At 42.0% G+C, this 20335-nt stretch overlaps 1 protein-coding gene across 1 annotated transcript in view; it reads right to left on the bottom strand.

Annotated features, from left to right (window-relative positions):
* Nucleotides 1–20335, bottom strand: part of ADGB (androglobin) — a 231146-nt gene that overhangs the window by 154631 nt on the left and 56180 nt on the right. Inside the window, exons 7-9 of the mRNA XM_074948571.1 lie at nucleotides 7917–8003; nucleotides 5931–6124; nucleotides 2773–2901 (exon numbers count right to left, since the gene is read on the bottom strand). Of these exons, the coding sequence (XP_074804672.1) occupies nucleotides 2773–2901; nucleotides 5931–6124; nucleotides 7917–8003 (410 nt within the window). The remainder of the gene's footprint in view (nucleotides 1–2772; nucleotides 2902–5930; nucleotides 6125–7916; nucleotides 8004–20335) is intronic.

The raw sequence follows: 20335 nt of genomic DNA, 5'->3' as shown, positions 1-20335 counted from the left end.
AGTCCTCAAGCTCAAATGTGCAGTTGAGGAAAATTTTGCTGAAATGAAAGAGCAATTTCATGCTGCTCCAGGTGAGATAATGCCATGGCTGCACAATGATCTTTTAGGTTCCATTCCAAGATTTCCAGCAGTAATTCAGAAACCTTCTGCAATCACCACGAGCCTCATGGTTCTGAATCTGAATCCTGGATTCATTCTTAACACCCAACCTAGGCATTTCCATCTTCTTTTTTGATAACTTTGGAGATGAAGGGTTTTCAGCTCTCTGATGAACCTCAGCATTTGTTTTAAGTTCATTCCATTTCATACCTAGTATTCTCCTAAGCCTTTGCTTTCATACTGATGTGATTCAGGAGCAGTCTCTGTTCATCTTTGACACCCAGAACTTAGCAAAGATCAATCGATGATTATGCCACTAAACTAAAAGGCAAACACTTGAATTTATTAGGAGAGTTGCAACCTCTTTTATGCTAACATGGTTTTCCATGCAGCACAAACTCAGCAATTAAAAAACAGTGAGTGAAGCACTTTGCCCTGGGTATACTCTTTCAGATAACTTTAAATGTGAGGGCCAATACTACATGTGGCAAGTGAAGAAAAAAGAAGACCGAGAATAATCAATACTGAAATTAATACAGGATGGCTGGTCAAACAAGCAATGTTTCGATAATGGCTAAAAGCATTCACACAAGGAAAATGTCCTTAATGCTATTGATACTATGTGTGAAAAGAAACACAGAGAGTACTATATGGTGTTCAGCACACTATTTCAACCTCATTGGGAACGAAGTACGATCTACCAGAATATTAAGCAGCATGAAAGTTCCAAATTCTTCTGTAATCACAGCCATAGCTGATAGAATTAAAAGGGAGGATAGATGTCCCAGCTTTTCAATGTTTGTGAAGAAGATTGTGTCAGTCTCCTATACACATATATGGGAAGTAAAATTATGGAAGACAGGATGACTGAATTCAGGACTTTGTCAAAAACATTAAAATCTAATACTCTAATTTTTTTCACAGCCAACCAATCTTACATCCCCCCCCCCCCCCCCCCAAAATCTTACAGACTCCTTCTTTACAAGTTTCAGGTTTAGTTGCTTTTTATTTTCTAGTCTATCCAGGTTCTTATCACCCATTTACTACGTATCTGAATGTGTATTCCGGAGTGGGACTTTCAGGCTCAGCTCTGGTTCTTTTCACCTTGCTAATGCCTCCACAACATGTTTTAATTTTTGCCCTGAGCTAGCTTTCCTAGATCTTCATTCTTGCAGCTCTTTATATGTCTCTTGTGCTACTTCTCATTGTTAAAAAATCTCAGGTTTTTGATATCTGAAAATTCAAGATATAATAGCTCTACCCCCATTCCCTGTTCCCATTCCCCCTCCCCCCCACACACACTCACTTCCTGATTGACTGCAGACTATATAGTAAAACTTGAGTTCTGCTTAGCTATACCTTAACCAATCATTTTCCTGAAATTTACCTAACCAACCCTAACATATTGTAACATGATTATGTAACCAATTATATCTCACCACCTTCATTAGTTTACACCCAGCAAAATTAATTATACAGCAGACAGGAACAATTACAGAACCAGACAGAGATTATACAGACAAACAATAGCAAAGTGGAAACTATAATGACAAAACAATACAGAAGTTAGGGTTTCACATCCAAGCTATTGATAAGTGAGTTCTTGCCAGACAGGATGCTATCAAACTAACTTTCCTTTTACATCTTCTAGGCACTTCCCTTTCTCTGGAGGTGATAGGCATTATCAGGACAGGACTGTATTCCAAACAGCCCAATAGCACCTTATTTCAATGTGATTAGTTTGGAATGTGAGGAGGTGACCGGTCACTTCCCAGCTTATGGCTGCCTCTGTTGCTTAGCCAAAGGCCTTAGCCTAAGAACAGGGCCTCAGACTGTCACAGTAAGAGAAGGACCTTACACCAGCAGACAGTGATTTTGATTCTTTCTTTTATACCTCTATAACTAGCCAAGTGATAAGAATACACCTAAATTCTTAGAGTACAGGCCTTTACCGACAGGCCTGAATATCTATATCCTAACAGTAATAACAGCCCTTTATTTACTCTCATGGAACAAAAGTCTCTCACGTGTATTATGATTGCATTTCATCTGGTCTCTGAAGTAGGCCTGAGACCAAAAGGTACTTTGATTCCACCAGACACGGAATCTGAATCAGTTTCTTCCTCCATTTCTTCTTCGCACCCATCTGTCTCTTCTTCATCTTCATACCACCAACTGTCTCTTCTCCTTTAATGTAATAGCAGCAAAGACAAAAACCTTCTAGGAACGTTGCCTCTCGACCACTATTTGGTGATTTTGCCTGTCCTTTTATTGATCTAATAAAACCTCCAATATGTTCCAGTTCACTGAGACCTGTTTCTTCCCTCCTTTCCGTATTTAAACATACCATCACACTATTAAGGCATTTGTTTTTCTCTTTCCATAATGTGCTTTAATGCTGATCCCTCTTGCCTTTTGCTGGCCCAGAAGTGAGTCTGTCACACTTCCACAACTATTAAACTGATGTACAAGAAGAGCTATTTTTTCAAATAAATTTTAAAGTTTGTAATTATTTTACTCCACTAACAGTGAACATAAATCAGATGTCAAACTAACAAGCTTCCTGCTGGTTGTTGATGACAAACAACTATACACAATACCTTCATAGTTGTAAAAAAAACAACAACAACCACCACCCCAACTGATTAAATTCTATGAGCATCTATAACTTACTCTCAATAAAGGACTGAAGGGAACTCTGAATGTCTGTAGCAATTCGTGCAGAATGAGGTGCTGACTTGTTTTTTTCTTTTTCACCATCTCTACTTTTCTTCTTTCCAATTTCTCTTTGTTCCAGCTTATCTACCAAACAGAATAAAAACTATATATTTTCTTTTCCTTGTAATGCCTTTAAGTCATGAAACCTCACTGTCTTATAAGTATTTCAGGTAAGCTTTTTAAAAGAAAAAGAGTAAAATTCTTGCTAAGTAGAATAGATTGAGAAAGCACGGTAAAGACAAAGGCTATGTCTTCATTGTTGAAAAAGGTGTGTTTTTACATCAAGACAGAAACCTCAGTGTAAAAATCCTAGTGTAAATAAGGCACTGTAGTTTTTACATTAATGGAACTGATGAGGGAAAATGGGCAACCTTAATTCTGGCATTTAACTTTTGAGTGCTTGACTTTCTTTCCTTGACATAGAAAGGTGTGTGTCTGTGTGTGTGTGCGCGCACGTGCACACGTGTGAGATATAGGTAGGTGTGTGTGTCTACACGTGCATGCGTGTGAGAGTGTAATTTCCTGGGTTTTTAAAAAAGCAAACAGATATTCCATCATGAGGGACCACATCATGGGTCATCAGCAAGGATGGAGCATTTAAATCCACCACACAGACCTGTGCCACTTGAACTAACAGAGTAACTGATAGCAATAGGAGGTTGTCATACTCTGTGTGGACCAGCACTCGAGGAAGATGGGACACTTTACCAGAGGGTTTGCTGACACCAGAGGAATAGTGAGACTCAGGATCCTTGAATCTATTCCAGATTCTGTAAAGAGTGTGCTTTCGTGGGCACATTCGCCTTACCTAGCCAGTTCAAGTCTCCACTTCTCAGGCTTTTAATCCCATTCCCAGTCTTCTTGCCCCCCACTTACCCACATCCCAGATCTTAAATCTCTCTCTTTCCTCAACTGTGGTCTCTGGTCGCTCCACCCCCATGTCATTGATCCCTATCCCTACAGGCTCCCAGTTCCAATCTTACTTGCCAGATTCCTCATCCGATCTCAGGCTCTCCCCACCTCCATTGCCCTCAGCTCCTTGGTCACTCTCTTTGCCCAGTCAGTCCCAGTTTTCCATCCCCACCCTGGGTCCTCATCAGATCCGTTTCCACTGACTACTGCCTCTGAGTCTCCACCCAATTCTGGACCCTGCTTCCACTCCCAGTCTCCTTGTCTAGACTCCAGTCCTCTCCTCCCCCAAGTCGCCACAGACTCCTTATCCCAATCAACTTCATCTGGTCCCTTCCCACAGGTCTGGCTCTTGACTTCTCTGCAATTGACTCAGGAAGCTTCATTCCCCACGCTACCTGGATCAAGCAGGGTGATCAGAAGTCACTCTAGCTACAGTCCAGCTAGGCAGCTACTTAGGGTGATAGATTTCTGGACTGCTGCATATAAGTGCAGAATTGGCCCAGCTACTCCTCTGTCATCACGGAAGAGCAACTGGGCCAAACCTGAGTGATTAACTGTTTTGGTCCGAATTTTCCAAACAGTTCAGCATGAGGCACAAACCCAGCAGGAAAATTTCATTCAAATGGTTAAAGTTTGCCAAAAATATAAACAACTGGAAACATGGTGGTTATAATGGGAGTTATCAAACAACCTTAATTACAGATGATCCTATCTACCCCATCTATAATAATAATATCAATATGGAAGAGTTAGTCTCATAGGTTAATACCCTATTTCCATCACTGATACAAATCTGAGACTTCAGAAACTTTGCACTTTGAATTTTCAAAAGCAAATCATTTAAAAAATAAGTGATATATTTAAAGGGTGAGAATCTCTGTTGAACCTCTAAGAGGCACAGTACAGAACTCACAGCTAAGGGGTGGAAGGACTGAAATGGCTTGAAGCCAGTGCTGTGTCCTCCTGATTATCAGCTGTTTCAAGGGCTGGAGTGGTCCCTGTTGTAATTTAGATAGGGGCTATGTTACAGCAGCCTCCCTGGGCTGCCCTACAGCTGACAGTGCTGCTCAGGATCTCTGCAACCCTATGCCCTCAATCCTGCCTCTGGAACAACTGTGAAGCTTCCTATGTCAAGGCTGGAGAGAGGGTCCTCAGAAGCCACCTTAGGCTATTTTCCACAGTTCCTGCACAATTGGAATTCTCCTCCGGCTAGATCCAGGGGTTTTCAAGTTCCTTGGCTTTACATCATTCTGGCTCTTTTGCTCAGTTCACAGGGACCAGAGAGGGGCTAACTCAGGATCTCACCCAGTATCTTTAAGTTTAAGTTAGGGTAGGCAGTGAACACAGGATTCAGTCTATAGCTTGTGCTTTCTCATACAGAGTTGTTGCAGAACTACACATATGTTGTATTGTAAAAACTGAAGCTAACAGAAATAAGCATGAGAGCTAAACATTGCAGAATGACATTGTGGAATAAGTGCATTAGATAAGTAATGTTCCAGGTTTATTATTTAAATTCAAATGGGATTTTAAGGAAAATTGAATTCCAGAAATGTTAAATATATTAACTCGCCCTCAATACTATGAATAGAAAAGTTAGTTGCATTTTGATTTAAACCTGTATGAACAGTTATTTATATACACTCACATGTTCACAAAGATATACACAAAAACACTGCTATCTTCCTTTCCTACTTTAAAAAATAAACAAAAACACTTTTGAAATTGCATGTTTGTGTTAATTTTAGTTTTCTGAGCTCCTTACAAGTAATCACCACCTTGTAACATCCATTATGAAACAGATACTAATGACAAGCTCTTTTTGGTCAGAATTATGCTTGGTCAATCACCTTAGGGCAAATTGTAACCTATATACTTGTTTCTTTCTACAAGGAATACGTTTCTATGGAAATGTCGATGTGCAAAACAGTGGAACAAATGAATTAAAGAGAGAAGGTACTTCAAAAAATTAGCCCCAAACCCTGCTACCACTATGGTCAACAGTTAAAACTAGACTTACTCTGGATTTATACTGGTGTCACCAACAGCAGAATTTGGTCCAGTGACTTCAATGGGAGCAAGAATGGGCCTATAGAGTAGCATACAGTGTAATGAAGTAGGATGTGCTTGAATGCTGAGCATTATGTCAACTTTGTCTATCTTCAATTTGAAACGTTTTTATTGTGTCTGGAGTTTCCTACCTCTGCCAATTTTCTCAGCCTTCTCCGCTTGCTTACTGGCAACTGGAATTTCATTTTTTAACTCAGGCCCTTTCGTCTCTTTAGCCTTCATATCTGAAGGAGGATTTTTCAGTTCAGGAGTTGTCTCATTTGGTAGCTTAAATTCTGGCACTATGTCTTTTAAAAAGATCCAAACTTTATCCAAATATCCAGGCCTTAAAAAATACATACAATACATCAACATTACTTATATTTGCTACAGAATAAGGCTTTCTGCTCTGAATCTGACAATTTGGAAAAGTAACTGTATTATTTCAGCTAACAAGCACACTGCTCTATTTATATGTTTTCATGTATAATCATTAGAAAAACAACAAGAGTTGGCAAGAACAGGGTTTGTGTTAGGCATTATAGACAGACTGGTTAGTAGAGCTAGCACATCAAGAAATAGCGAGCCATCCTGTGCTCAGGCATGTTAGGAGACACTGCTGTGAAAGACCCCTGATACTTTACAACTAATGGGGAAATCTTTGGTAGATCATTCTGCAACACTAGAACGATAATGTAGGATCTTAAACTGAGACATAGAGTAAACATCTTAATAACTAATCCTGATTTTGTAAAAAGAAACACCCCTCCAAAGGTCCTTCTAGACTCTCCTATTCACCTCAATATAACCAGCTCCAACACCTTCTCCCCATGGATTTCAACAAAGACTTTCTAACAGTCCTTTGATATGATGGCTACTGTTGTGCTGGTTCCGCACAGGGGATCCTTGCATCCAGAAATAAAGTAAAATCTGATCAGCTGGGGTGTGTGTGTTGGGGAGGGGGAGGAGGGAAAACGGGGGTGGGAGAGGAAGACGGACCTGAACAGACCCGACAGTAACTGCATGACAAACTTAAAACCATGTCCCTGAACAGTTGATTGTGCAACAAGCTGTAGCCAGCTCTGTGTTACTGCACTCAGCAACAGTGTAGTACTCACTCTTTTCCTATTTGCCAAACAAAAATACAAAAAATAATATTTAGGGTCAGATTTGCAGACATTGACTTTCATTGAAGCAGTAGTAAATTGCGGATGCAATATGGCCCCTGTAATTTAGGTCATTTGGATGTCTAAATTCCTGATCTGCAGGCATATTCTGGGGCTTAGACATCTAAGTAACCTAAACTGCAAGCACAAGTAGGAGCCCGAAATAAGGCCAGACTGAAATTTTGGGCCATTATGTAACTATTTACTATTGGAATATTAGTCCATTTAATGTTTAACTATTTCTTTTAAAATACATTCACCAAAAGGCCACAAGTTGCAAAAGTACTATTTTTCTTACAAACGGAGCCTTCTACACCATATATTCCAATCAACCACTCAAAAAAAAGAGGATGTCAGACTAACTCCCTGTTGCACTGGCTGTTCAGAATGGACTTGAAAATGAGCTATCAGGGAGAGATGGGAGCAAGAGTGTTATTAAATGAAGTTTAGTATGACTGTTTGGCTTGAAATAAAAGTAAACAAGTTGCATCAGCTTGGAAATGTGACAAGAGCAGTCAATTGAACTCAACCTCTTTGTTTCTAGTTACACATAGGATTTCCTGTGTTTTCTACAGTAAATTCTTATACAAAGTGATGCTACTATATATTAAAATAATCTTTGCCTGTCGTATATCAGAATAAAACTAGACCCCCCTAGCAAATTGGACTGTTTTCATTGCTGGGTTCAATATGAGTTAAAAAGTGTAACTATGTAAAAAAGAAACATCAACAGCTCTAACCTTGGTAATAGCTTCACAAGTGTCAGAAGCGTTTGCAGACATAAAGTTAGCAAAATTCTTCAGGGACTGCAAGCTTCTAACCTCCAAAGTCTTTAAACACACATCTCTCCACTTACTAGAGTTAAAAACCTGACCTTTCATAAATTGATTTTGATTGATTTTTAAGGCCCACATCTCAGTTCATCTAGGCTCTCTGAAAAATAGTATTTAATTGTTTAACAGAAGAACTCACTGGAGAGGAATAACTTCTGGTATCCATCCAGTAAGTGCATGGAGAATTGTGAATTCCTCCAGCTCTCGTTTTCCAACTTCATGTATACTACAAGAAATTCAAATATTAAAATATTTATAGTTAAGTAGAGCCTGATACAACTCCCATGAAAGTCAATAGTCAACAATAAGGTTAGATGAGGCATATAGAGATTAGCAAATTACTGTAAGACAAGCTATCAACACACAGAGCAGTTATGGATGTTCTTGAATCCATTGCTGCTAAAGATCTCCCAGTTGAAATTTCAACATTTTCAGCTTCATTGGCTGCAGCTCATTCTCCTTTAAATTTACTGAAAGTGTATAATACACCCTTTTAAGAAAATCTCTACTACAATTAACACTTTCTTTTTGCAATGTCACATGACAGTAATTAGATAATGAAAGAAAACTGGAAACCAAAAGGTTATCTGAAGTTCATTATAAATAAAATTTCTGATCTCTCTACCAACTTATAAATGCCACACAAAATTAACTTTCACATATATGTCTCTTTGCTGGGTTCTCAGACCTCAGTCTTACGTCCTCTAAACTTATATTTAATTAAACTAAAGGTAAAATGTTTAAAAGTACCTGTTACTCATAAGCATAAAATCTCTTTTGAAAATGGAACTTAGGCTTCTAAGTCACTAATCAGCTTTTGAAAATTTCAGCCTAGACTTTTTTTTGTTCGTTTGTTTTTTTAACTCTCATAACAAATGTTGCAGTATACTAGAAAAAAGAACTCACTTAGGTGTAGGCAAAGAACATGATTCAACTGTTGAAATTCTGGAGACACAATTGCTCGCAGAGAGCCAGATTCTGGCGCAGGGTACATCCCCTCTCCCCAACCCCACTACCACCCTGGAACAGGAGGGGACTTGAGAGGCAAGCTGTGTCTGAGCTACAGTCTGCTTCCCAGGTTGATCCTGGGCAGTGCTACACCATGCTGCTTAATATGTGAAAAAATCATGACTAAACCCTAATTATCAATATTTTATGATGCTCTATTTTTCTATACTGCATCTTTGTAGGTTTTATTTTTTATTCCAAGTACCTCTAAATTACACTTTTTGATAAATACTAGCAAACATATCTTCTACATGTTTTTATACTTAGTTGTCTCTATTATGTTTATTTTTGTAAAGATTTGATATAGTCGGATTCCTTAATTTTGTCTTTTATAAGAATGCATACCGGTAATTATTTCAAAAGTTGAACACTAAATGGAAAGGCCCAGCAAGGAGTCAAAGAATGTCCAGTATATCATTCATGAACTATGAAAATCTTTCTGAACTGATAACTTAAGTGACTGGCAAACCTTATGTTTGAAATATGCAGGATGTGACCCTCTCTGTCAAAAAATATATCCACTAGACTGCAACAGAAATAAATACTGCAGTTTAAACTTGGCCTCTTCAGAATCCACTCTCCAGCTCCACTATTTTTCTTTCCTTTTCCTAATCAAAAGTCCTAATCTTTTTTTAAAAGGTCACTCTCAAGAAAATCTTGACCTAATAAAATACACGACTCATTCTCAGAGCAGAATTTTAAAATTTACAACTTATTGCTAAATATAACCTCCCTTTTAAAAAAGTGAACATATATGTTTGTTTATATTGTTACAAATGAAAACCCATCCTTGATTCTATTTTTTTCTTCTCTGTTTTAGCAATAGACTAAGGCTATGTCTACCCTACAAAGCTAAGTTGACTTAGGTTATGTTGGCAATCCTCCACCGCTGTAATTAAACCGCTGGTGCACGTCTACACAATGCTCCTTGTGATGGCATAGCGTGTCCACAGTTGGTGCTCTTGCATCAACAAACAGAGCAGTGCCCCTGTGTGTAACTATCCCATTGTGCAACTTGCCATCATCTGCCACTGGGTGGTCTGGGAAAGGATTGCAGTGCAACTTGGGGGTAGGGTCAGCATTCCATCACCCCACAGTTTTCTTCATCCCATCACTCCATGGGCTTCCTACTATGTTTTGCACTGCTTTTCAACAGCCCCTGTAAATTGTGTCAGAGTAGCAGCCGTGTTAGTCTGTATTCACAAAAAGAAAAGGAGTACTAGTGGCACCTTAGAGACTAAATTGGTTAATCTCTAAGGTGCCACTAGTACTCCTTTTCTTTTTGTAAATTGTGTGTCCGCCATCTCTGTCTAAAAGCCTGGATCCTGAGTCTGTCTTGTCACAAACAGCTGCAGCGGCACAGGAGCCAGCAAACAGAGCTGTAAACAGGGGAGTTTGAGTGGGAGTTTGAAAGGAGAGTTGGGGGGCGGGAAGACTAAGAGCCAGGCAAAGGAACAGACAGGCTAGTGAAGTGAGTGTGTGGTGCTCTGGCAGTGTTTTCGTACTCGTTGGGGGTTTGTTTTGCAGTGGGTGGGTGTTTTGGTGTGGTTTGGTTTGTGTTTCCCAGACTAACAGGACTTAGGTGAGAAAGCTATGACAGACACAGAGGCAGCAGTGGTAGTGACCCAAGTAGTGGAAGACACAATGAAGATGACTGGATGTAGAAGCTGTGGCATGTATATGATCCTGCAGGGGGTAGCTGAAAAGAATTTCATCTGCATGAAGTGCCGCCTGATAGAGTTGATGGAAGAGAAGATCATAGGTTTGGAGATGCAGGTGGAGACTCTGGTTGAGTTTAGAAGGGGGCTGAGCGGATAATGGAGCAAAGACATGAGGAGGCTGAAGGGAAAAGCTCAGACTTACAGATGGAAGCAGGACCGAAGAACTCTAAGGGGATACTGCTGGGTGAGGAAAGTGGACAGTAGAAGCATGTGACTAAGAGAACCAAGCAGACGAAAAGACGGGGCAGTGAAGGAGAAATAGAGCTCAGGAACAGGTTTGTGGAGTTGGAAAATGAAGAAGGGGCACAGCAGGTGGTCACTGAAGGTGAGAGGGCAAGGAAAAAGAGAAGAGCAGACAGTCCTATTGGAAGAGGGCAAAAGTCAATGGGGATAACACCACCAAATATGAGCCCCAGGAGGATACGGGATGGGTTGCAGAGGATTGCAAGGGACAATAGGAATCGAGAGGACTTGCGGCCAGATGGAACAGAGGATAGACTGGAGAATTGCACCATTGCCAGGAAAAGGCAGGTCTACGTGATTGGGGACTCATTACTGAGAAGAACAGACAGGCCTGTAACAAGAGCTGATCCAGACAACAAAAGGGTGTGCTGTCTGCCGGATGCTAGGATACGGGATGTGGACCTGAGGCTGAAGAGGATCCTAATGGGAGTGGGAAAGAATCCACTGATTATCCTTCATATGGGAACAAATGATATGGCTAGATTCTCACTGGAACGTATCAAGGGAGACTATGCCAGGCTGGGGAAGATGCTAAAGAAAATCAAGGCTCAGGCGATCTTCAGTGGGATTCTGCCTGTTCCTAGAGAAGGGCAACAAAGGTGTGACAAGATTATGATGCTCAACAGATGGCTCAGGCAGTGGTGCTACAAGGAGGGCTTTGGGATGTATAGCCATTGGGAAGCATTCATGGACAGAGGACTGTTCCCTCGGGATGGACTTCACCTCAGTAGGGAAGAAAATAGACTTCTAGGATGGAGGCTGGCAGAACTGATCAAGAGAGCTTTAAGCTAGGAATTCGGGGGAGATGGTTGGGAGATGTCAAGGTAATCTCCACGCCAGTTATCCTCTTTGAGAGGGAAGAAAATGAAGAAAGAAAGGATAGGGTAGGAGAATGGATATAAGGAGGAAGGGCAGTGTACATACCAATCTAGTAGGTAATATTGGCGGTAGAATGTCTGTGCCCAATCGGGTAAAGAATGTGAGCGAAGCCAAACAGCAAAAATTAAGATGTTTGTACACCAATGCGAGGAGCCTAGGTAAGAAAATGGAGGAACTACAGTTACTAGTGCAGGAAGTGAAACCAGATATTATAGGGATAACAGAAACATAGTGGAATAGTAGTCATGACTGGAGTACGGGTATTGAAGGGTATGTGCTGTTTAGGAAAGACAGAAATAAACGCAAAGGTGGTGGAGTAGCATTGTATATCAATGATGAGGTATCAGAGTAACAGCCGTGTTAGTCTGTATTCGCAAAAAGAAAAGGAGTACTTGTGGCACCTTAGAGACTAACCAATTTATTTGAGCATAAGCTTTCGTGAGCTACAGCTCACTTCATCGGATACATACTGTGGAAAGTATAGAAGATCTTTTTATAAACACAAAGCATGAAAAAATGGGAGTTTACCACTACAAAAGGTTTTCTCTCCCCCCACCCCACTCTCCTGCTGGTAATAGCTTACCTAACGTGATCACTCTCCTTACAATGTGTATGATAATCAAGGTGGGCCATTTCCAGCACAAATCCAGGGTTTAACAAGAACGTCTGGGGGGGGGGGGGGTAGGAAAAAACAAGGGGAAATAGGTTACCTTGCATAATGACTTAGCCACTCCCAGTCTCTATTCAAGCCTAAGTTAATTGTATCCAATTTGCAAATGAATTCCAATTCAACAGTCTCTCGCTGGAGTCTGGTTTTGAAGTTTTTTTGTTGTAATATCGCAACTTTCATGTCTGTAATCGCGTGACCAGAGAGACTGAAGTGTTCTCCGACTGGTTTATGAATGTTATAATTCTCGACATCTGATTTGTGTCCATTTATTCTTTTACGTAGAGACTGTCCAGTTTGACCAATGTACATGGCAGAAGGGCATTGCTGGCACATATCACATTGGTGGATGTGCAGGTGAACGAGCCTCTGATAGTGTGGCTGATGTTATTAGGCCCTGTGATGGTGTCCCCTGAATAGATATGTGGGCACAGTTGGCAACGGGCTTTGTTGCAAGGATAGGTTCCTGGGTTAGTGGTTCTGTTGTGTGGTATGTGGTTGCTGGTGAGTATTTGCTTCAGGTTGGGGGGCTGTCTGTAGGCAAGGACTGGCCTGTCTCCCAGATTTGTGAGAGTGTTGGGTCATCCTTCAGGATAGGTTGTAGATCCTTAATAATGCGTTGGAGGGGTTTTAGTTGGGGGCTGAAGGTTACGGCTAGTGGCGTTCTGTTATTTTCTTTGTTAGGCCTGTCCTGTAGTAGGTGACTTCTGGGAACTCTTCTGGCTCTATCAATCTGTTTCTTCACTTCCGCAGGTGGGTATTGTACTTGTAAGAATGCTTGATAGAGATCTTGCAGGTGTTTGTCTCTGTCTGAGGGGTTGGAGCAAATGCGGTTGTATCGCAGAGCTTGGCTGTAGACAATGGATCGTGTGGTGTGGTCAGGGTGAAAGCTGGAGGCATGTAGGTAGGAATAGCGGTCAGTAGGTTTCCAGTATAGGGTGGTGTTTATGTGACGATCATTTATTAGCACTCTAGTGTCCAGGAAGTGGATCTCTTGTGTGGACTGGACCAGGCTGAGGTTGATGGTGGGATGGAAATTGTTGAAATCATGGTGGAATTCCTCAAGAGCTTTTTTTCCATGGGTCCAGATGATGAAGATGTCATCAATATAGCGCAAGTAGAGTAGGGGCATTAGGGGACGAGAGCTGAGGAAGCGTTGTTCTAAGTCAGCCATAAAAATGTTGGCATACTGTGGGGCCATGCGGGTACCCATAGCAGTGCCGCTGATTTGAAGGTATACATTGTCCCCAAATGTAAAATAGTTATGGGTAAGGACAAAGTCACAAAGTTCAGCTACCAGGTTAACCGTGACATTATCGGGGATAGTGTTCTTGACGGCTTGTTGTCCATCTTTGTGTGGAAGGTTGGTGTAGAGAGCTTTTACATCCATAGTGGCCAGGATGGTGTTATTAGGAAGATCACTGATGGATTGTAGTTTCCTCAGGAAGTCAGTGGTGTCTCGAAGGTAGCTGGGAGTGCTGGTAGCGTAGGGGCCTGAGGAGGGAGTCTACATAGCCAGACAATCCTGCTGTCAGGGTGCCAATGCCTGAGATGATGGGGCGCCCAGGATTTCCAGGTTTATGGATCTTGGGTAGTAGATAGAATATCCCAGGTCGGAGTTCCAGGGGTGTGTCTGTGCGGATTTGATCTTGTGCTTTTTCAGGGAGTTTCTTAAGCAAATGCTGTAGTTTCTTTTGGTAACTCTCAGTGGGATCAGAGGGTAATGGCTTGTAGAAAGTGGTGTTGGAGAGCTGCCGAGCAGCCTCTTGTTCATATTCCGACCTATTCATGATGACAACAGCACCTCCTTTGTCAGCCTTTTTGATTATGATGTCAGAGTTGTTTCTGAGGCTGTGGATGGCATTGTGTTCTGCACGGCTGAGGTTGTGGGGCAAGTGATGCTGCTTTTCCACAATTTCAGCCCGTGCACGTTGGCGGAAGCACTCTATGTAGAAGTCCAGTCTGCTGTCTCGACCTTCAGGAGGAGTCCACCTAGAATCCTTCTTTTTGTAGTGTTGGTAGGGAGGTCTCTGTGGATTAGTATGTTGTTCAGAGGTGTGTTGGAAATATTCCTTGAGTCGGAGACGTCGAAAATAGGATTCTCGGTCACCACAGAACTGTATCATGTTCGTGGGGGTGGAGGGGCAGAAGGAGAGGCCCCGAGATAGGACAGCTGCTTCTGCTGGGCTAAGAGTATAGTTGGATAGGTTAACAATATTGCTGGGTGGGTTGAGGGAACCATTGCTGTGGCCCCTTGTGGCATGTAGTAGTTTAGAAAGTTTAGTGTCCTTTTTCTTTTGTAGAGAAGCAAAGTGTGTGTTGTAAATGGCTTGTCTAGTTTTAGTAAAGTCCAGCCATGAGGAAATTTGTGTGGAAGGTTGGTTTTTTTATGAGAGTATCCACTTTTGAGAGCTCATTCTTTATCTTTCCCTGTTTAGTGATCAGGTGGTTCCGCAGTTTCTTTGAGAGCGTGTGGCACAAGCTGTCAGCATAGTCTGTGTGGTATGTAGATTGTAATGGATTTTTTACCTTCAGTCCTTTTGGTACGATGTCCATCTGTTTGCATTTGGAAAGGAAGATGATGTCTGTATGTATCTGTACAAGTTTTTTCATGCAGTTGATAGATTTTCACTCCATACAGCTAAATGCAGTGCCTTGCATAATGACAGGTTTCAGAGTAACAGCCGTGTTAGTCTGTATTCGCAAAAAGAAAAGGAGTTCTTGTGACACCTTAGAGACTAACCAATTTATTTGAGCATAAGCTTTCGTGAGCTACAGCTCACTTCATCGGATGCATACTGTGGAAAGTATAGAAGATCTTTTTATAAACAGAAAGCATGAAAAAATGGGAGTTTACCACTACAAAAGGTTTTCTCTCCCCCCACCCCACTCTCCTGCTGGTAATAGCTTATCTAAAGTGATCACTCTCCTTACAATGTGTATGATAATCAAGTTGGGCCATTTCCAGCACAAATCCAGGTTTTCTCCCCCCCCCCCCACCCCACAAACCCACTCTCCTGTTGGTAATAGCTTAAGTTAATAGTAATTAACTTAGGCTTGAATAGAGACTGGGAGTGGCTAAGTCATTATGCAAGGTAACCTATTTCTCCTTGTTTTTTCCTACCCGTCCCCCCCCCCACTGTTCCTCAGACGTTCTTGTTAAACCCTGGATTTGTGCTGGAAATGGCCCACCTTGATTTTCATACACATTGTAAGGAGAGTGATCACTTTAGATAAGCTATTACCAACAGGAGAGTGGGTTTGTGGGGGGGGGGAGAAAACCTGGATTTGTGCTGGAAATGGCCCAACTTGATTATCATACACATTGTAAGGAGAGTGATCACTTTAGATAAGCTATTACCAGCAGGAGAGTGGGGTGGGGGGAGAGAAAACCTTTTGTAGTGGTAAACTCCCATTTTTTCATGCTTTGTGTTTATAAAAAGATCTTCTATACTTTCTACAGTATGCATCCGATGAAGTGAGCTGTAGCTCACGAAAGCTTATACTCAAATAAATTGGTTAGTCTCTAAGGTGCCACAAGTACTCCTTTTCTTAATGATGAGGTAGACTGTAAAGAAATAAGAAGCGATGGAATGGATAAGACAGAGTCTGTCTGGGCAAAAATCACATTGGGGAAGAAAGCTACGAGAGCCTGCCCTGGGATAGTGCTTGGGGTGTGCTATACACAGCCGGGATCCGATGTGGATATGGATAGAGACCTCTTTAATGTTTTTAAAGAAGTAAATACGAATGGAAATTGTGTGATCACGGGAGACTTTAGCTTCCCAGATATAGACTGGAGGACAAGTGCTAGTAATAATAATAGGGCTCAGATTTTCCTGGATACGATACCTGATGGATTCCTTCACCAAGTAGTTGCTGAACCGACAAGAGAGGATGCCATTTTAGATTTGGTTTTGGTGAGCAGCGAGGACCTCATAGAAGAAATGATTGTAGGGGACAACCTTGGTTCGAGAAACCATGAGCTAATTCAGTTCAAACTAAATGGAAGGGTAAACAAAAGTAGATCTGTGATTAGGGGTTTTGATTTCAAAAAGGCTAACTTTAAAAAAGTTAAGGAAATTAGTTACGGAAGTGGATTGGACTGAAAAACTTGTGGATCTAAAGGTGGAGGAGGCCTGGAATTGCTTCAAGTCAAAGTTGCAGAAGCTATCAGAAGCCTGCATCCCAAGAAAGGGGAAAAAATTCATAGGCAGGAGTTGTAGACCAAACTGGATGAGCAAGCATCTCAGAGAGGTGATTAAGAAAAAGCAGAAAGCCTACAAGGAGTGGAAGATGGGAGGATTAGCAAGGAAAGCTACCTTACTGAGGTCAGAATATGTAGGAATAAAGTGAGAACGGCCAGAAGCCATGCAGAGTTGGACCTTGCAAAGGGAATTAAAAGCAATAGTAAAAGGTTCTATAGCCATATAAATAAGAAGAAAACAAAGAAAGAAAAAGTGGGCCCGCTTAACACTGAGGATGGAGTGGAGGTTAAGGATAATCAAGGTATGGCCCAATATCTAAACAAATACTTTGCCTCAGTCTTTAATGAGGCTAATGAGGAACTTAGGGATAATGGTAGGACGACAAATGGGAAAGAGGATATGGAGGTAGATATTACCACATCCGAGGTAGAAGCCAAACTCGAACAGCTTAATGGGACTAAATCGGGGGGCCTGGATAATCTTCATCCAAGAATATTAAAGGAACTGGCACATGAAATTGCAAGCCCGTTAGCACGAATTTTTAATCAATCTGTAAACTCAGGGGTTGTACCGTATGACTGGAGAATTGCTAGCACAGTTCCTATTTTTAAGAAAGGTAAAAAAAGCGATCGGGTAATTACAGGCCTGTTAGTTTGACATCTGTAGTATGCGAGGTCTTAGAAAAAATTTTGAAGGAGAAAGTAGTTAAGGACATTGAGGTCAATGGTAATTGGGACAAAATACAACATGGCTTTACAAAAGGTAGATCATGTCAAACCAACCTGATCTCCTTCTTTGAAAAGGTAACAGATTTTTTAGACAAAGGGAATGCAGTGGATCTAATTTACCTCGATTTCAGTAAGGCATTTGATATGGTTCCACATGGAGAATTATTAGCTAAATTGGAAAAGATGGGGTCAATATGAAAACTGAAAGGTGGATAAGGAACTGGTTAAAGGGGAGACTACAGCAGGTCACACTGAAAGGTGAACTGTCAGACTGGAAGGAGGTTACTAGTGGAGTTCCTCAGGAATTGGTTTTGGGACCAATCTTATTTAATCTTTTTATTACTGACCTTGGCACAAAAAGCGGGAATGTGCTAATAAAGTTTGCGGATGACACAAAGCTGGGAGGTTTTGCCAATACAGAGAAGGACCTGGATATCATACAGGAAGATCTGGATGATCTTGTAAACTGGAGTAATAGTAATAGGATGAAATTTAATAGTGAAAAGTGCAAGGTCATGCATTTAGCCCAATAACAAGAATTTCTGTTATAAACTGGGGACGCATTACTTGGAAGTAACAGAGGAGGAGAAGGACCTCGGAGTACTGGTTGATCACAGGATGACTATGAGCCGCCAACGTGATATGGCCGTGAAAAAAGCTAACGCGGTCTTGGGATGCATCAGATGGGGTATTTCCAGTAGAGATAAGGAGGTTTTAGTACTGTTATACAAGGCACTGGTGAGACCTCATCTGGAATAGTGTGTGCAGTTCTGGTCTCCCATGTTTAAGACGGATGAATTCGAACTGGAACAGATACAGAAAAGGGCTACTAGGATGAGGAATGGAAAACCTGTCTTCTGAAAGGAGACTCAAGGAGCTTGGCTTGTTTAGCCTAACTAAAAGAAGGCTAAGGGGAGATATGATTGCTATCTATAAATATATCAGAGGGATAAATACCATGGAGGGAGAAGAATTATTTAAGTTCAGTACCAATGTGGACACAAGAACAAATGGATATAAACTGGCCATCAGGAAGTTTAACTTGAAATTAGACGAAGGCTTCTAACCATCGGAGTGAGTGAAGTTCTGGAACAGCCTTCCAAGGGGAGCAGTGGGGGCAAATGACATATTTGGCTTCAAGACAAAGCTTGATAAGTTTATGGAGGAGATGATATGATGGGATAGCCCTAATTCTGGCAATTAATTGATCTTCGACTACTAGCGGTAGATATGCCCAGTGGTCTGTGATGGGATGTTAGATGGGGTGGGATCTGAGTTACTACAGAGAATTCTTTCCTGGGTGTTGCCATATTTGGGGTCAGGAAGGAATTTTCTTCCAGGGCAGATTGGCAGAAGTCCCGGGGGGGTTTCGCCTTCCTCTGCAGCGTGGGGCACAGGTCACTTGCTGGAGGATTCTCTGCACCTTGAAGTCTTTAAACCACGATTTGAGAACTTCAACAGCTCAGACATAGGTTAGGGGTTTGTTACAGGAGTTGGTGGATGAGATTCTGTGGTGGGTGAGATTCCATGGCCTGCGTTGTGCAGGAGGTCAGACTAGACAATCATAATGGTCCCTTCTGACCTTAAAGTCTATGATTCTATGAGTGTTATGAATACAACACAGCTGATCTTGCCGTATTTCATGAGGTGCAATCTGATAATGCCACCGTGGTGCCTGTTCTGCTGCGTGCTATGGAAAGAAACCATTCAAGATTGCTGTTGGCATACACAGAGCAGCTGCACATGGTGGACCCTCAGTACTGGTCTTGGGAAACAAGCACTGAGTGGAGGGATCACATCGTGATGCAGGTAGGGGATGATGAGCAGTTAGTGAAGAAATTTTGGATGTGCAAAGCCACCTTCCTGGAGCTGTGTTCTGAGCTTGCCCCTGCCCTCCAGCACAAGGACACCAAAATGAGAGCTGCCCTCACGGTGGAGAAGTTAGTGACGATCACTGTGTGGAAGCTGGCAACTCCAGACTGCTATCAATCAGTTGTGAATCAGTTTGGAGTTGGGAAGTCCCCTGTGGGGGTTGCAGTGATGCAAGTGTGCAGGGCCATTAATCATCTCCTATTATGAAGGACTATGCCTCTGGGCAATGTCAGGAAATAATGGATGGCTTTGCGGCAATGGGATTCCCTGACTACTCCAGGCTACTTTTCAATTGTATTGCAAGCGCTGGTGGATCACTGGGGTCATTTCACCAACATCAACGCAGAATGGTCAGGGAAGGTGCATCACACACACATCTTCAGGAATAGTGACCTGTAAAGAAAACTGCAAATAGGGACTTTCTTTCCAGACCAGAAGATTGTAACTGAGGATGTGAAAATGCCAATTGTGATCCTCGGAGACCCAGCCTACCCCTTGCTCCCGTGGCTCATAAAGCCTTACATCAGAAAGCTTGACAACAGCAAGAAGCACTTCAACAATAGGCACAGCAAGTGCAGAATGACTACTGAATGTGCCTTTGCCAGATTAAAGGGTCACTAGTGCTGCCATTTTGGGAGGCTAAACCTCAATGAGGAAAATATTCCCATGGTCACAGCAGCACTCACAGCTTTGATTCATACAAGTTACATACACCACCTTCTCACTTTCCCTTGACAAGCACACAGCATGGAAAGAACCCTAACCATGACGAGTTGGGAACAATGGAGAGGGAGTAAGATGGGACAAAGGGAGGGGAAGCCTCAGAGGGGGATCATTACAAGCTTCTAGGGACACTATTCTGAATACTGGCACCGTTTTCCATAGCTGGGGGTGATAGAAGCTGATATCTCACTCCCGAGGGTAACCAAAGATGCAAGGGTGCAGTTCCTGCATGCGTGCGGCCGCATACTGGGTCCATATGCTGCTCGCCTGCTCTGATGCCTGCAGGCATAATTGCTGATTGGCGCAGAAAAGTTTCCTTCTGCTGGGGAAGGAACAAAGCAGCCCTCCCAAGGAATCTTCAGCAGAGGATTTCAGAATATCTCCACAAAAGATTCCTAGAGATCAGTATGGAGGATTCTCAGGACATCCTGATGCGCATCAACTTTTCCACATGGCCCCCCCTCCGTCTAGCTACACAGGGGAATGAGAGGCAGATGCATATAGTGCTA

The sequence above is a fragment of the Natator depressus genome, chromosome 3 (assembly GCF_965152275.1).
Source record: "Natator depressus isolate rNatDep1 chromosome 3, rNatDep2.hap1, whole genome shotgun sequence".
Taxonomy (NCBI): Eukaryota; Metazoa; Chordata; order Testudines; family Cheloniidae; genus Natator; species Natator depressus.
The sequence above is the reverse complement of the archived record's forward strand: the minus strand, read 5'-3'. Positions and strand labels throughout refer to the sequence as shown.